The sequence below is a fragment of the Pungitius pungitius genome, chromosome 2, assembly GCF_949316345.1.
Source record: "Pungitius pungitius chromosome 2, fPunPun2.1, whole genome shotgun sequence".
Taxonomy (NCBI): Eukaryota; Metazoa; Chordata; class Actinopteri; order Perciformes; family Gasterosteidae; genus Pungitius; species Pungitius pungitius.
Window position 1 is genome coordinate 2656123 of NC_084901.1, and position 17521 is coordinate 2673643.

The 17521-nt window shown below is 49.6% G+C and overlaps 1 protein-coding gene across 4 annotated transcripts in view; it reads right to left on the reverse strand.

The window, feature by feature from the left end:
- Positions 1-17521, reverse strand: part of ppfia2 (PTPRF interacting protein alpha 2) — a 63453-nt gene that overhangs the window by 44401 nt on the left and 1531 nt on the right. For all 4 annotated transcript variants that reach the window (XM_062559576.1, XM_062559578.1, XM_037462095.2 and 1 more), the window contains exon 2: positions 12304-12559. In XM_062559576.1, the coding sequence (XP_062415560.1) occupies positions 12304-12552 (249 nt within the window). In that variant the 5' untranslated portion in view covers positions 12553-12559. The remainder of the gene's footprint in view (positions 1-12303; positions 12560-17521) is intronic.

Here is a 17521-nt window from a genome sequence, read left to right on the forward strand (position 1 = left end):
ACACAATAATCTAGACTGTGAATCCTCAATGCATTTGATGGTAACTATGTGTCATTTGGCTGACGCTTTTATCCAAAGCGACGTACAGTAAGTGCATTTCAACCATAAGGATGCAAACCCAGAAGAACAAGAAAGTGTAATTTCATCAAATAAGCCGATTTAGATAAGTGTGGAACAAAATTATAATTTCAAGTATACAACACTCCACCAAGTCACAATCTCCGATTGGACAATGAGAGCCTGAAACATGGAAAAGTCTAATCTATTATAAGATTATTATTATTATAAATAAAGAGCTCAAAATGAATGAATAGACAAAATGGACAAAATGTGTGTCAATGGAAGTGTTCGGGCATCAAGTCAGCGTGTGAAGGTCAAGGACAAACTCCCCCCCTTCTCTCTCGCTCTCTCTCTCTCTCTCTCGCTCTCTCTCAGTTACCCACTGGCCATCTGTGCCCCACTGCCTGTCTGCTCTTTTCCACTGGCCATGTAGATCTCACCCCGCTGAAGAACAGAATCACCTCTTAAAGGGTGTCACCACTCCAGCTGGGCTGGAGAAGGGACACAACGAGGCGTCACAACAACAAGGTTGTGACGTCTTCACGGGCACCGAGTAATCGATTAGGTGCCTGGTTTCTCTCCACCTGACCTCTGGTCCCCACCAACTGTGGACATCTGGCTCTTTAACTGCTAAGCGCTTCAGCTAGCTGCTAACTAGCTGCTAACTAGCTGCTAACTAAGCTGCTAACTTTGTCAGACGGAGTGATGCTGCGGGTAACAGACAAAACAAAGCGCCAGAAGCTACAAATGTAGCTCCCTCAACACCTTCCCTCAACACCTTCACACAGTTGAACATTTGCATTATTTTGTTTTCCACTTGTTTTGTCAGTGCATCCATCACATGTCCAGCCATGCTTATCTGTGACCAGGCCTGAACGTCCCCACAGGGGACCGATGAGTCCACACAATGTCCCAGTGACTTCTCATTGTGATGATTAGTATTAGAATAGAGCTCTGGGTGATATCAGTGTGTGTGTGCGGTTTGTAGCGCAGAAAAAGTCACTTGAAATCAGTGCCATTGACGTATTTCTTACAAAACTTTGACATTTCAAATACAGACATGCAGATAAGTTAGCAGTTTTAAAAAGCCGCTCCAAAGCTGAATAACAATAATGTTTCCCTTATTGCGCTCTTAAGTGTCCCCTTAAGCCCTGTTCCAAATCAAATCGCCTCCATGTATCCTCTCCTACATTGCCCTCAAGTTCACAGTCGCCATGGAAACCCAGTCTCTCTCTCTCTCTCTCTCTCTCTCTCTCTCTCTCACACACCGTGTATCCGTGGTAACCTTAAGGTGCTCTCAGGGACCCCAGGTGGGTCTCTGAAGGTAACTCAGAGCAATCAGACCTTTGGAGAAAAAAAACACATCAACAGATCAGAGATACGCAAAGCCCCTCGGAACCTTGTTGTTGGACCGTTAACACTTCAGCTGTGATCCAAACATGTCTGTAAAATCATTCCAAAAGATCATAACAGACCCAGAAACGAGTGATGGGTCTCTTCAGATAAAAAGGTTTCACTGTTTCCAGCAGAGAGAGATTAGGCCAGTTCAAAGCGGTTCTATTTTAAGACAATCCACCAGACATGATGAGGCGTTGAATGAAAGAAGAGCGATATTATCAGTATGATGCTCCATGGCGCACTGGGCAGGCTTATCTATAAATATAAACACCTGAAGAAACCTTTATTTCTTCTAAAAGTTCTTCTGATTCTCTTCTGAAGCACTCAGGGATGAACCGGAGAACGATTCAACTTCATTCCACAACTTGTATCAGAACTTTTTCTTTTTTGTTTTGGTTGTTTATGCCTCTGGCCTCAGCGTCAGCAGCTGTGTGCCAAAACTGATCAATTATCAAGTCCTCCGAGTACAAACCCGTCAGGGGCTACATGTCACGCAACTCGTAAAAAGTCACATTTAAATAACAGGCACTTGGTGAAACGCTTTGAAATCATTTGCAATGAACAGATCAAAAAACATCAATATGCCACAAAAAAACATTTATCTATCTATATATATATATATATACACTCACCGGCCACTTTATTAGGTACCCCATGCTAGTAACGGGTTGGACCCCCTTTTGCCTTCAGAACTGCCTCAATTCTTCGTGGCATAGATTCAACAAGGTGCTGGAAGCATTCCTCAGGGAGTTTGGTCCATATTGACATGATGGCATCACACAGTTGCCGCAGATTTGTCGGCTGCACATCCATGATGCGAATCTCCCGTTCCACCACATCCCAAAGATGCTCTATTGGATTGAGATCTGGTGATTGTGGAGGCCATTTGAGTACAGCGAACTCATTGTCATGTTCAAGAAACCAGTCTGAGATGATTCCAGCTTTATGACATGGCGCATTATCCTGCTGAAAGTAGCCATCAGAAGTTGGGTACATTGTGGTCATAAAGGGATGGACATGGTCAGCAACAATACTCAGGTAGGCTGTGGCGTTGCAACGATGCTCAATTGGTACCAAGGGGCCCAAAGAGTGCCAAGAAAATATTCCCCACACCATGACACCACCACCACCAGCCTGAACCGTTGATACAAGGCAGGATGGATCCATGCTTTCATGTTGTAGACGCCAAATTCTGACCCTACCATCCGAATGTCGCAGCAGAAATCGAGACTCATCAGACCAGGCAACGTTTTTCCAATCTTCTATTGTCCAATTTCGATGAGCTTGTGCAAATTGTAGCCTCAGTTTCCTGTTCTTAGCTGAAAGGAGTGGCACCCGGTGTGGTCTTCTGCTGCTGTAGCCCATCTGCCTCAAAGTTCGACGTACTGTGCGTTCAGAGATGCTCTTATGCCCACCTTGGTTGTAACGGGTGGTTATTTGAGTCACTGTTGCCCTTCTATCAGCTCGAACCAGTCTGGCCATTCTCCTCTGACCTCTGGCATCAACAAGGCATTTCCGCCCACAGAACTGCCGCTCACTGGATGTTTTTTCTTTTTCGGACCATTCTCTGTAAACCCTAGAGATGGTTGTGCGTGAAAATCCCAGTAGATTAGCAGTTTCTGAAATACTCAGACCAGCCCTTCTGGCACCAACAATCATGCCACGTTCAAAGTCACTCAAATCACCTTTCTTCCCCATACTGATGCTCGGTTTGAACTGCAGGAGATTGTCTTGACAATGTCTACATGCCTAAATGCACTGAGTTGCCGCCATGTGATTGGCTGCTTAGAAATTAAGTGTTAACGAGCAGTTGGACAGGTGTACCTAATAAAGTGGCCGGTGAGTGTATATATGTGCCCGCTGTTTGTAACCGCTGCGGCTCAGAAGATGTGGCGCCTACTGTTACTTTAATTGTGACCTTGTGCAGAGCTTGAGGGCCTGCAGGCTCCTCTTTCACATTCATCTGCTGATCGAGGAGAAGCGCCTCTGTGCTCCACTTAAAGGCAGAGGAGGAGGAGGAGACAGCAGCATCCCCCTCTGGTCCCTCAAGCCTGAAGGAGAGGATGCTGATCACATGGCGCGTCGAGGTCAAAGGGGGGGGAGAGGGGGGGGGGGACGTTAGCTCCGTTTATCACAGAGGAACGGCGAGCGCGAGCGAAGTCACAGCCACTTGCACATCTAATGGCCGCCATTTAGGATGATAACGGGGGCCTCTATTCAGCGGCTGGGCCTTTTTGTGTCCCGACGAGGGGAGGACATCTGAGAAAATCACTCGTGGCGATCCAATTTCCGACTGGGCCGATAAAGAAAAGGAAAATCATCCGGCACTTTAAATTTGAAAGAGCGCAGCGCGTGTCTCCCCTCAGCCTCCAGTCAACAGATGTGCACTACATGCACATGTGTGTATGGATGGATGTGGAAGCGTGAAGGTGTGGTGATGGAGTGGCTCCTGCCTGGAAGGTGAGAGGTGGTTCGGACCTCCTTCGCGTCCACTGGCTGCTGCATTGGCGCAGCGTAAATAAATGGCGGCTGAATTATTGAGCGCCCCCCCCGCCCCCCCCCCGGTGGGCCGATCCATCGGCTAAACGGGATCCGGGGTGGAAGGAGATTTATTTTACCCGCAGCAGTGTTCACCTGGATGGATTCATTGGTTCAGTAAGCGGGGGGACATTTTTAATTTGACCCGGATCTCAAGAGTTTTTAGCTTCAGTCGAATCTCCGGCAGCTCAAATGGAACATTTTAATTTCTGGCCACAGACCTCGTTGTTTTCCCTTGCTGAACACGCCTTTTCTTTCAGATTGCTTTTGTTATACAAGGAAAGATTCATTTGATTCTCTCAAGATGACACCGATTATTGCAGCAGCCCCTTGTGGCCTCTCAGCTTCTGTGTGGGCTGTAGCATCCAAGGGATTGATGGAGGAATTCAGTGTCTAAAAGGTTCCTCGGGTCCACAACTGAATGTGCAGTTTGTACGGGAGACTCGGTTACCGGGTGAGTTACAGCCTTGATTAGCACATGTCTGGGTGATAAAAGCGCGTGCCCCCCCCCCCCCCCCCCCCCCCCCACCCCGCTCTCTCTCTCTTTCTCTCTCACCAAAAAGAGGAAACCGTCAATTAGCACCGACGGCTAAATATGGACAGCTGCGATGTGCGTCATAAACGCTGCGCGACAAGACAGCGCAATTAGTCGTCTCGCGGTTGTGACATTGAGGACGGCGTCCTCGGTGACTGTACCGTGGCTGCGTGAGAATGCATTGCATGAGAATGCATGGGTGAAAATAGCACAGTTATTTGCAGGAGAGCTGATTTTTATTTATTTTTTAAGGGAAAAAAAGAAGTTAATTCCGTCGCCCGGCATTGGTGGATTTTTACCACGACCCCGAGAGAGACTGTGTGTATTCTACTCAGGGCTTTTTCCACATGATTATTTAATAAAAGCGGAGATGCATTTAAATACTGCGGCAGTTTAATGTTGCGACCGTAGCGACAATTTAAGCCGAGCATTCGTCTCTCAGGCGGTAGGAAACCCCTTAAAATCCAGGTTGAAAGGATAGCTACACAGGAGTTAACGCACAGAAGCAAATAACTTAAAAGACGGCCCTCCTGAAAGAAACAACATCTGTTTCAGTGTGGGCTTCATCTAGAATATATTCACAACTTCCTGTCAGAGAGCAGCTTCCAACAGGAACTGAAGCGGTTGCATCCATCTCTGCCTTCTTCAAAAGACAGCGAGGTAGTGCTGAAGTATTCAAAATACAGCCCACACACTTGATAAAATATACCACCAGTGACCATAACTAAGAAGTGCGTAGATGCCTCAAACAATCACAACTTTATGTGCATTCAGTACGCGTCCACCCCACCTAGGATGCACGCATTTGCCCCCCCCCCCCCCACCCCCTGCTGGGTCAGAACCCTCCGGCTCCCTGGTAACCTTTGAATATAGATTCCATTACAGCTCATTTTTCTCAGCTCTCAAGGCTCTCGTGACGCTGAGCGCGAAGGATCCGTCACGCGAGGCGCACACAGCTGATTGTTGTCCACACACACGCGACGCGAGGCAACGCCATAAAGCGTCGCCCGGGATGCGGCTCATCGCGTGGAGCGAGAGGCATACGCTGCTGATCCCAACCGCATGGGGGGAAGGGGGAGGGGACCCTGTACCCTGTCAGAGACGGAGGGAGATTGCTTCGGATTGGCCAACGCGGTAATTAGCCCCATCAGGCGTTTCGGGGAGAGTTCAGGGAAGGGGCTGCTGCTGATCTGTATCCTGAGTGCGGATATCAATATGCACAGAGCAAGAAAGAAAATGATCAATGAAAGCTGAAGCCATCCGTCATTCAGGAGGTGGGGGTGGGGGGGGGTTCAGTGAGGGACCCGGGGGGGCCTCGATCTCTCCCGCACAATGTGGATTTAAATATCTAAAATGAGGATATGTTGCCGCCTTGAGCTGCATCAATGAATACGGTTTTCAGGCGCCAGATTAACTGAAGAGAGGAAGTCTGTTTTCCTTTGGACCGTTGTCATCGTTGTTCTGTGAAAACACCGAGTAGTTTCATCTCTAAGGCCTCAGAGTCACACGAACCTAACGTTTACAACAGAAGGGTTTTCGTGACAGCTAAATCACAACATTACTATCCAAGATGCTCGGTGCACACGGGCTTTAAAAAAAAAAAAGAAACAATGAGTCACGCTAATCAAACTAATTGAGCCGTCTTCACGACCGTTTCATTACTCCACGTTTTACAGCTGTAAAAAAAGCGCAGAAAATCACAGTCAAAACTTCCCAGCGGTCTTTTTTTTCTGTTTGTTTGTCTGGATGACCGTTCTCAGCATTGGCAACGAGAAGCAAGCAGCTGGGGGGCGGGGGGATGGGGAGGGGGGGGGGGGGTTGCCTCGTCTTTCAAGGGAGCCAGGCTGTGATTATCAGAGTGCAAAACAGGGCCACAGAATGCTGTTAACGCAACCAGGCCAGTGTACAAATTCCAGTGCTAAAGGAGCCATCAATCTATTCTCACACTGCTTTATATATATATTTATATATTTATACACACACACACACACACACACACAGCATCCATTATAGAGCCATTACACTGCTAATAATAATAGTGATTAACTCTATTTGTGTAGCCCCTTTCGCTCAAAGAAATACAGCTGGTGCTTTTTACATTGTAAAATAAGATGTAAAGAAATAGTATGACCGGGCTAACGCATTCCCAATCAACGCATCCTCCAACAAATGGCATTATGGGAAATGATCACAGACCGTTATCTACGAGACTTTCACACCTCGGTTTGACAAAACTTTTTATTCCCTGGTCAACGCTCCCGAGTGTTTGAGAGAACGGCCCAAATAATGATTATATATTATCTATGGTTCCTCGGGTTTTTACAAATGTTTATGTAAATGCATCATTCATATCCTGCCCCAGCAGCACATGTTTGATTTATGGTTAAATAACCAATTGGTTAAAGTTAGGAATTCATACTCGTCAGTGACGGAGGCAAAATAAACACATGTGGCTTCAGCGGGACGTCGGCACTGCGAGGAGGACTAAATATTGGCCATAACCTAATTTTCCTCTGCTCACTAATGTGGCTCCCAAGGGACCGGTTCTCTAATTCTAATCCATTCGGTGTGTGTGTGTGTGAAGTAAGATTCGAGAATATCTTGCCTCAGGTTCTAATACTCAAGATCTACCCGCAGTGACGCAAACACACACACACACACACGCACACACACACACGCTCTCTCACACGTGCGCTTGATTCTCACAGAAGGAGATGCCATCAAAGCGTAGCGGAGTGTGTCTGCCCACGCACGTCATTTCCTAAACGCCAATGATTCATCGTCAAATGTCTTTTTTCGGGAACATTTGGAAAAGAAGAACACAGAGGAACGTACCTGGAGGTGCTTCGATGCATCTCACAGCCTGACTGAGAACACCTATGATCATATCCACTTGCAAACTCCGGATTAATCTCTGAGCCACCGGACGGAGGGACATAATTCATCCTTTCCTCTCTGGAGTGGATCCCACTCATCTCAATGAGAGAAAATCCTGTAATTCACTCAATGTAACAATTTAACAACCAATATCCCGCCAGGGCAAACGTCTTCTCACGCATTCCCAAATTCTCATTCCACTTTTTCAGCGTTGCATTGGAAACTGACCAACTGCAGTCATTAATGAATATATGCCTCCATTTCTGCAAAGGGTGTCAGTAAGGAGAGTAACTCTTTCTAAAATTGATGTGTGTGAGGAAACCAAGATTAAAAATGAATACATTGTAACTGCCAACTAAAAGCTGCGTCTTAGCAACAGTCCCAAAGGTTTCCTCCATCAACTGGATCCTCGTTTTTTGGGGGGATTTAGATTCAACAATTCAATTCAAGAGGTGGATCTTTCTTCTTGTATCCGTATCAGATAACGAAGGACTAACTGCCGGTCTGCAGCCTTTTCCTCAATGTGGTGATTCACCACCCGGCCAAGGAACGCTTCCCTCCCCCCCCCCCCAGCGGCGTGTTTTGATCTGCGGCGCAGTAACCGATTCAAGGGGCTCCGTCTGTGCGAAGGCCTCTGAAGTGAGTTCAGCGATCCTTTCCCTGCAGATATTTCAACCCGGATGGTTTTAGCGTCAAAGCTCGGGCTGTTTGAGCGATCGAGGCCGCTCCGGCGTTGACTTCGTCCTCCTTGCTTCGGGCTTCAGCTTCCTCCCGAGGTCACGGCGCAAACCGACGCCCTGCCGAGCCGTTCATCAGAGAGGTGATTACATCCGTAGGAGATCACAACCTCACCCCCCTCCCCCGGCCCTCATCTCCTTCCTTCAACCTGCACCCAGCGCTCGACGTCTGCACTAGCAGTGATGATTCATCCCGAGGGGGGGGGGGGGGGGTATCAGACAGAAGTAAACTCCGTATCTCTTCTTCATACCGGTTTCCTCCTCTGCTCTTGCTAAGCACCAACTGCACATTGGGCCCCCCAGGCGGCGTGAACTGGGCCACAAACAATAACGGTAATCATGGAAAGTCATGTGCTGCTCCGGCGGAGGAGACCAGCTGAGCGGCTGACTGTTCGGAGCCCTGAGGGCCTCCCGCACAAGGAACAGAGGAACGGGGGGGGGGGGCGGGGGGGAGGGGGGGCAAAGAGTCATCTTCGCCTCTGCGCTTTGCCCATGTCAGAGAGCCTCTCATCACCCCCCCCCCCCCCCTCTTCACTCCGTGTAGTGGTACATTCCGTGACTCCAAAACACTCGTTTGGTAATATCGGCCGAGGCTTTAAGACGGAGGGTGGGGGGGGGGATTATTGACTTCAAAGGGGGGCGCTAGCGAGCCGACACCACCAATGTACATAGTACCGCCTTGAACCGCCTTCATCCGCCTTCATTACCGATGTGCGAATGAAGCCGTGTGATTGGCGCGTGCGATGACAGCGTGGTACCAACAGCCGGCCAAAGACCGGTACCAACGACCGGGCAAAGACCGTTACCAACGACCGGCCAAAGATCGGTACCAACGACCGGGAAAAGACCGGTACCAACGACCGGCAAAGATCGGTACCAACGACCGGCCAAAGACCGGTACCAACGACCGGGAAAAGACCGGTACCAACGACCGGGAAAAGATCGGTACCAACGACCGGCAAAGATCGGTACCAACGACCGGCAAAGATCGGTACCAACGACCGGCCAAAGACCGGTACCAACGACCGGGAAAAGACCGGTACCAACGACCGGCAAAGATCGGTACCAACGACCGGCCAAAGACCGGTACCAACGACCGGGAAAAGACCGGTACCAACGACATTGTCGTGTTTCCCCCACCGAGGCCGGCGTGGCGGTCACGAACCGCAGATTAATGGCCGCCACTGTACAGTGCCTTCATCCGCCTTCATTACCGATGTGCGAATGAAGCCGTGTGATTGGCGCGTGCGATGACAGCGTGGTACCAACAGCCGGCCAAAGACCGGTACCAACGACCGGGCAAAGACCGTTACCAACGACCGGCCAAAGATCGGTACCAACGACCGGGAAAAGACCGGTACCAACGACCGGCCAAAGACCGGTACCAACGACCGGCAAAGACCGGTACCAACGACCGGCAAAGACCGGTACCAACGACATTGTCGTGTTTCCCCCACCGAGGCCGGCGTGGCGGTCACGAACCGCAGATTAATGGCCGCCACTGTACAGTAATCCAGCGCAGCCTCCCATTACTGCACCGAGGGATCGATCGGCCGGTGTCTCGTTACTGTCTGGGGGGGGGATGGGGGGAAATGGGGGGGGAAGCTGATTTGCCTCGACGTCTGGGTGGCGCCGCAAGTCCACGAGGTCAGATTCTGACCCCCGGCGACCTCTGTGATGCAATCATTGTCACATGTGCTGCAGGCCCACACGTCTCCCCCCCCTTTCTCTGGAATCGCTTCATCGAGCGTCTCCAGCTACACCGCAGCAGAGGAAACAAGGCAGAATAATGCGAGACACGGGGGAGAGACACCACGCGCCCCCCCCCCCCACTCATTTCTCATTTATAGTTACAGGCAAGAACAAATCGCTCAGCCTGTGCAACGAAACTCGTGTTGCATCAGCTGCACAGACGTGGCTGAGGGTTAAATCAGCAAAATGAGAGCAATTCATATAATAATACCGTCTTATCTATTTCACGTCTTTCATGGACAAGAATTAATAGATAATGCACACTATTAAAAACAACTGTCCTTTTTAGGCTAAAAGTCTAAAAGAATCTATTATGGCTGCTGCGTGGCAATTATTACTATTGAAGAACTGAAAGTGGTTGGAAATGACTCAACAAACAGAGAAAAGGGTCATTGTGCATGAGGGATTCAGGAGGTTTCTTGTGATGTCCATCACATGACTCCGGGTCTCCACCGGAGTCTTCTGCAGCTTGTTCACACAACGTTCCTTAACAACGAGGAGTCGGAAGCATCCAAGCGTTTGTACACCCGTTATTATCCCGTGATGGGCGTACGACGCGTGCACAGCGGATGCATCACTGTGTAGAGGGAGGAAACAAGGGAACAGTGGGTGAAGAGAGGAGGCATACAGCAAAAAGGGAGAGGGGGGTGGGGGGGGCTCTGTTGCCTGGATGCGTCGAGAGGGGACGGCGAGTGTCACTCCGATAAGTCGGGAAGTGTCGCGAGGAATAGCAGAGACGCGACCTCTGATGGGGGGAGGGGTGGGGGGGGAAACAGAGGAGAAAAGAGGGAGGCAGTGACAGCAGAAACAGAGAGAGAGAGAGAGAGAGAGAGAGAGAAGGTTTGTGGTGGGCCAACGCTTTAAATCCTGCCAGCGCTGTGGGCTTCAGAGACAGAGGAGCGATATCAGCAAAGACACACTCACTGCCCGCCTATCGCCCCAAATGAGGCCACGTGTGTCTGCTGATGCTCCGCTGCCTCCCCCATTCGCACGCACACACACACACACACACACACACAGAGGGGAGAGGCACCTGGGAGCGATCTGTTGCCCTCATTGAAGATCCCCCACTGCTTGATTCCCTGAGAGTTGGTCCACGCTGAACCCTCCGGTTTCTCTCTTTTCTTTGCTCCCCTCTGTCGAATGAGCTCATTCTTACTGACCAACACGACGCCAGCGGGGGGGGGGCAGTGGGGAGAGGATCCCGATCGTCTGCCAGAGAGCGACATCTTATTTAAGCCGGGGTGTCGCGGCGAACGCTGTGTCTGCTCTGTCATTACGCAATGACAACCCATACATCACCACGGCTACCCTCTGCAGCCCTCCCCCCCCCCGTTGGTTGGAGAGCAGTGAATACGTCTGATAATGGAAATGTTATTATCCCCCCACCCCGCCCCACCCCCTCCCTCCACGGCTGGAAGCCCGGGTTGCAAAATGAAGCAGATTGAACAGGAGAGACTCAAATTCCCCCCTTTCAACACAAATAGAGACGTGTGCAGAATCTACAAAACGGAATTTTATACCTTTTGTGTTTTCCCTTTTCTTTTTTTGATTTTTTTTGGTCTTGTACTCCCAACTGTATCTCATCGTGTCCACCGAGTAACTTCTGAGGAAGAGCGAAGCTTTACGACGACCCCGCCCCCCCCACCGGTTCAGGCCTCCGGTTTGAGACGAATCAGAGTGGATTCATTCAAAAGCATCTCCAGGCCCCAAAAGAGCAAAGAGGCGCAAGTGCCTTCACTCTAGTCATTAATAGATTATTAATTAAGGCAACAACAACAAAAAAGGTTGAGATTGTAGCAGGATTCATTAAAAAGAAACGAGGCATCTATAAACACCGCAAAAGTCCATCTCCTCCCCGCCAGCAGCAGGAAACCTCAAGAGCCCCCCCCTGGGAAGAGCGTGTGACTAGAATCACTGGCACACTTACAACAACAAAAAAAAAAAAATGAAGGCCGATCGCCGCTTACTGTCCAACTTTGGGCAAAAAGCGCAACCGCGACGTCGAGCTGGATGTTTTCCGTCATGTTTTCACTTGGAACCAACGTGGACGACGTGCGCGCCGGATTTGAATTATGGATGGGATCTTAAATCATGTTTGGGTGAGTCGAAAAAAAATGGTGGCGTTTGGCCTGGTTGAACACGGTGAAGAGGAGAAAAACAAAAGGCTGAAACATTGTGTCACTTCGGTTCAAACAACTTGTTCGTTCCATGTTGATTCAACAATATAAAACTGATGTTCTGTATATTTAACGATAACCACCTCATGGTTTTAAGGATATTTTAAGGATTATTTGTAGTTCATCCTGTGATTGTGATACACATTTCAAATTTTCATTCAAATAAATTAAGCAAAAATACCAGCAGCCTGGTTTTCTTTTGGAAGAAAAAAAAACGGCGTCTAACCTGCGGCAGGGCGGAGCTGAGCTGGCGCTGCAGAGAGTCGCGGTCGTAGATGACGTCCTGCAGGTGCTGCTGGGACATGCCCAGGCTCTCCTGGGTCTCCCGCAGCGTGTCCAGCAGCCGGTCCCTCTCGTCCAGCATGTTGACCATCAGCTGCTCAAAGTGGGAGTCCGGGTCCGAGGCGCCGCTCTGGGAGCCGCGCTGGCTCAGCGCGGTGTCCTCGCTGATGGTGGGCATCACCTCGCACATCATCCTGGCGCTGGGAGGGAGAGGGGGGAGAGCCTCAGTCACTTGACTGACCCATTGATCCTTTCATCAAGGGGTTAGCTCATTATTTTTTCAGATATATCTTAAATAAAATGTGAAACATAACGTGCATTACAACAGGCGAGGTGCTTGGTTTTTCAACGAAACCTCCGGCTACTCGTTTCTTTTCTGTTGAGCCATTAGAGGGAATTAAGCCTCAATTGTCAGTTACATCATCCGCTTAAAAAGTCAAATCTGATTCCTGTTTCATCACCAAGAGACAGCGTTCCACGGCACATGGCAATGTGAATACATATCGCTGTGAGGACAACCCTCCCGGGACCAACGTCCCTCCACCTCCCAACGAATGACGGAACTGCAGACTGCATTGTTCCTGAGTGACAGCTCACCAGCGCATGTTGATGTCAATAGAACTGGTCCCATTAGAAAAACCTCTCTGGGAGGTTTGCAGCCACAGATTGAAAAAGAGTTAAAGTTACAAAGATCTACAATCTACAAAAAAAGGCCTTGTTGTCTGTGATGCTTTAATGCTGCAGATAACCATCTTTACATTTGAGGTTAATTATTCATAGTTCATCTAAACTAATGTTTCCTCTCGGTCTGTCTGTGTGTGTGACTGGGCCCCCCCCCCCCCCAGAGAGACGTCTTGAAATGCTGGGCGCTCTGCCCTAGATTTCACGCTTGTGCAGTTAAATGATCCAGACCCAGATCGAGTTGCATAACACCCCATATCTATGCAGCAGTGGATGTGAGACCAAATCCCCCCCCCCCCCCTCGCCGATGGAACGCTTCGAGATCGAAAAAGCCGTACCTGCGACCTCCGCTAAGCTGCAAATAACCACCGGTTGGACACGTTTAGCGAGCCGAGGTGAGCATGAAGCATGACGGACACTCTGAGTGTGGAATAAGTCATTTTTGGGGGAAACATAATTCTTTGCTCTCTTACCGTGATTTAATATCAGTTTAATCCCCGGGTTTGAGTGATACCTTAACATGTTCAGCCGGGCTTACTGCAGGGGGGCTCATAGCAGGGGGGGGGGGAACACTTATGGTAAGCCCCAAAATAAAACACAGTGAAGTTAATTTGTTTTTACATCGCTTTTAGCAGAAGCTAAGTTAGGCTAACTACTACTCATTTGACCCACTTTACAGTACAAACATTGCAATAAAAAAGGTGTCAGGCCCTCAATTATGGTCCAGAAGCCCAAAAGACGTCACTTCCATGTACTCTCAGCCGTAGTTACACAGTGCCAACATCCCCCTCCGTGTTTGGCTACGATGGCGGGTCTGTGTCTCAGCGTTCTTCTGGCAGGGAGACAGGGTCTCCCAAACCCCCCCCCCCGTACCACCCCCCCACCCCCGGGCGTCCGGCCAGACTCCCACCGACCCGCCATTTAGACCGAGCCGGACGCTGCGACACATGGCGGCGGGCCTGTTAGTAGAAGGTGGGGGGGGGTTTAGTCCCGAATCCGCCTCACTGCTTGTTAGATGAGGGCAGATTGGAAGGTGCTGGTTGCACCTAAAGATCAATACGAAAAATGCAAAATACCAGCTCGTATTTTCAGCATTCTGAGGAGTTAGTGGTCACAAAGTTAGATCTGAAAGCGTTGAGCAGCTCTCAGAACTTCTCCACGAAGAACCAGTAAATATGGGCCCCTAAAACGTTTTATTGTGTCCTGCGGATGTTTTTCCTGCTTTGTAAGACCTACAAACCCCCCTTTTGTCCCGTTCCTGCACCGTACGCTTTGATCTCGCCATGTCTTGCCCCTCGCAAATCATTTTTTACTGTCTATGAAAAATCAATAGACCCGGCGGGGAGGGCGCGCCGCTTGATCGGCTCCCGCCTGGCCCCCCGCATGGCTCAACTAAACATGCATCCGTTTCACCCGGCCTCCTCTTGTCGAGACGGAGATTTGTCAAAAAACGCATCGATTTAAAAAAACAACCACTTCTTTTTCCTCTTAAACGGAACGGTAAGAGCCACTGCGCTCCTCCCGGATAGACGAACCCTAATCAGCCACGGCAGGCAGCGTGGCGCACGCCACGGTCCGAGAGCTCCGTTTGCCAGCTGCGATGCAGATGTTGCCTGGGCGGCGCTCGCTAGCAGCGACGACACCGCCTCCTCACACAGCCGAGCAGCCAATTTGACCCTCATTACAACAAGCTATTCTGGCTACGGATGTACAGCCTGCAAACAGGGACGACCCGATTGAGCGCCTGTCCACATGCACATCCCATCAAGCGATGCAACATCATGGCGCATTACGATAACGCACACCCGACTTTGGGCATGAATGCATGTCTGACATTGAACGAGAAGGATTTTATTGGGCAGAATGACACATTCAGTGATACTTTTTTTTAGCAATTGACAAGGTAATGTTGTGCAAACAAGATGAAGCTAAGCTTGAGTGCATTTAGCGCGGCTGGGTAAAGATGTCAAACGTGAGCCTGAAATGATGCGGGAAGTCACGGCAGGGTGGAACAGCAACGCGCTCAATTGAACTCGTGGCGGGGCCCCAGATGCAGAGCGGCATGCACAGGCCGACCGGCGGCAGAGATCACTGGGCTTTTCTCTCCGTGCCATATGCCAATCAATTAATTATTTAGAGGGAGTCGGGAGCGAGGATTTCTCCCCAATCAGTGCAACAAACCCAGATCCCTTTGTGCACGCAGCACCCGGCTGGGGCTCAAGCGTAGCTGGAAGTCGCAATCTCACCACCTCAAAGAAAGGCGGAAGCAATGGCCGACAAACTATTGTTAAGGAGAGGACTGGGGGGAAACCGTAGCAAGGAGGTGTCCGACCTGGGACCCGTTTGTTCTTTCTTTCAGCAACATTTTGGTCACATTGAAGGTTTGTAAACCATCGTTTCACCGTTCTGTAACTTCCGTTCCTAAGAAACAAGATGGCCGCGGTACGAAAGAACAAAGATGGCGACCACCAAAAGTCTAAATTCTAAGCTTCGAAAACAGGAAGTCAGCGAGCTGAGGGTTCACTTCGCGGTGCACGAGCATAATGCGAGTTCCTCGTTCACCTTCACCGTTTTAACCACCGTCGCCGTGGTGAGGGCAGCTTTTGCGAAGACATCTTTAAGGCGCTTTTCCCAGGCAGGCCGTGAGCTGCTATGTGGGACGGGAAAAGAAATGTTGCCACTCCATATTTGGGGACGAAACAAACTGCAGGCTAATTTCCGTTGAACGTCTTCGGTTAATCTCATTAACGGGGGAGGGGGGGGGGGGGGGGAACAATTGTGCGAGTAGATAAGGAGCAGCGCAGTAAACATCAGCAACACTTGCGCGGCCACGTGAGGCGGGTTCAGCGCTGTTCTCCAGCCGGGGAACATCAAGGAGACGCGTGGAGGAGGGGGAACGAGGACTTGAGCGCTCGGTCCTCTCTGTGGCTTTGGAGATAAGCTCAAACCAAAACGAAGCACGGATTGCATAACTGTACATCTCTTTAAACAAGATGGTCATTTAGGAAATTAGTTTAAAAAGAAGAAGAAAAAAAACTAAAACTAATAATGCCCCAAAAAAACATTCCATTCGGGTTCAGTTCCTCACAACAGGAATGAGAATGTTGGACTAAACTGTTTTGATGGTAATTTGCACCAGGCTGATTACACACTTGGCTTCGCTGTAGTCAGGGGAGCAGACTACCGAGGAATATTCCACTTTTAAATAATGTCTGCGTTGGATTTCTTTTGGCATGCGACTTCGTCTGCAGACTTTGTTGATGACCGGGGGGTGGGGGGGGGGGGGGGGGGGGGGGCGTTACGGCCCAAGCTGTCCCCTCTCTGGCGTCCCGTATCAGGCCCGACAGGTGGGGAAAAGTGTGACACGGCATTTTTTTTTGTGAATGGAACGGACCAGATCGCTGGCTCCCGGCACCAGAGAGGCTTCTGACAGCCGAGAGACAGCCAATCGAGTCCATCCGGTTGAACCGCGGCCCACGAGGGGAACGTACGACAGCACTCCGCCAGCCATTACCTCGTCTTTCAACACTGCCATCCGCTGATGCAACAGTCATGCTGAAGGGTCACGTTGATGTGGTTTGGGGGGAAAATCTCGCTCATTGGAATTGAGTCATGTTCTTCTGACAGGAAAAAGGTTGCATTAAGTCATGATAGTGTTGGGCAGAAGCTTCAACAGTAGGATCATGTGCTGTTTATGTTGAAATGGACAATTTAAACCATGTTGATTGTCTTGATGCAAGAACATATACCTCCGAAATGTTACATTTAGCACCTTAAGACTTGTTTCCCCCGAGCACTTTCACTGACTAAAAGCGGCTAAAAGGAGAGTGGATATTCGACTGCCACTGGTCAGATCAGGACTTACATTGTTGTTGAAAATATGAACACCATTATCAACATGGCTTTCATCAAACAACAAAGACGTGGTGGGATTTTTTTTAAAGAAATATTCCATCATTTTTTTTTTGCCATTTCTCAGCAAAGCGATATCTTTGATATTGTATTTCGCTATTTTAATATTGGGTGGTATTTTGTATCTACCAACAACGGTTGCTTTGATCCCCTGAATTTCAGTTAACATTAGCCCTATTTACTAAATTGCATGATGAACATTAATAACAGGTTCGTGTATTTCCGCCCGTGACGGACATCCTCGTGTGAGAAAAAAGCTGAATGAGATGGCGATGGGATGAAGAGGATCGGCATGGGTGTAGAGTTACATCCAGCCGCTGCCATTATGGAGGAGGGGAAAGAGAGAGCAGGCTGTGCATCAAGTGTGTGTGTGTGTGTGTGTGTGTGTCTGTTTGTCAAAGCCCACCTCACCGCTACCGTGAGTGCGGAGCATCTGTGAGGTTCCGTGGGTGTCTTGCAACGCGTGATCGACCCGAACACAAGTCTGCGTGCAGCGTGAAAAGGACGGCGCGTACAGCCTGCAACATTGCCCACAATCCCCTGCAGCAAGGTCACGCAAACCATCAATC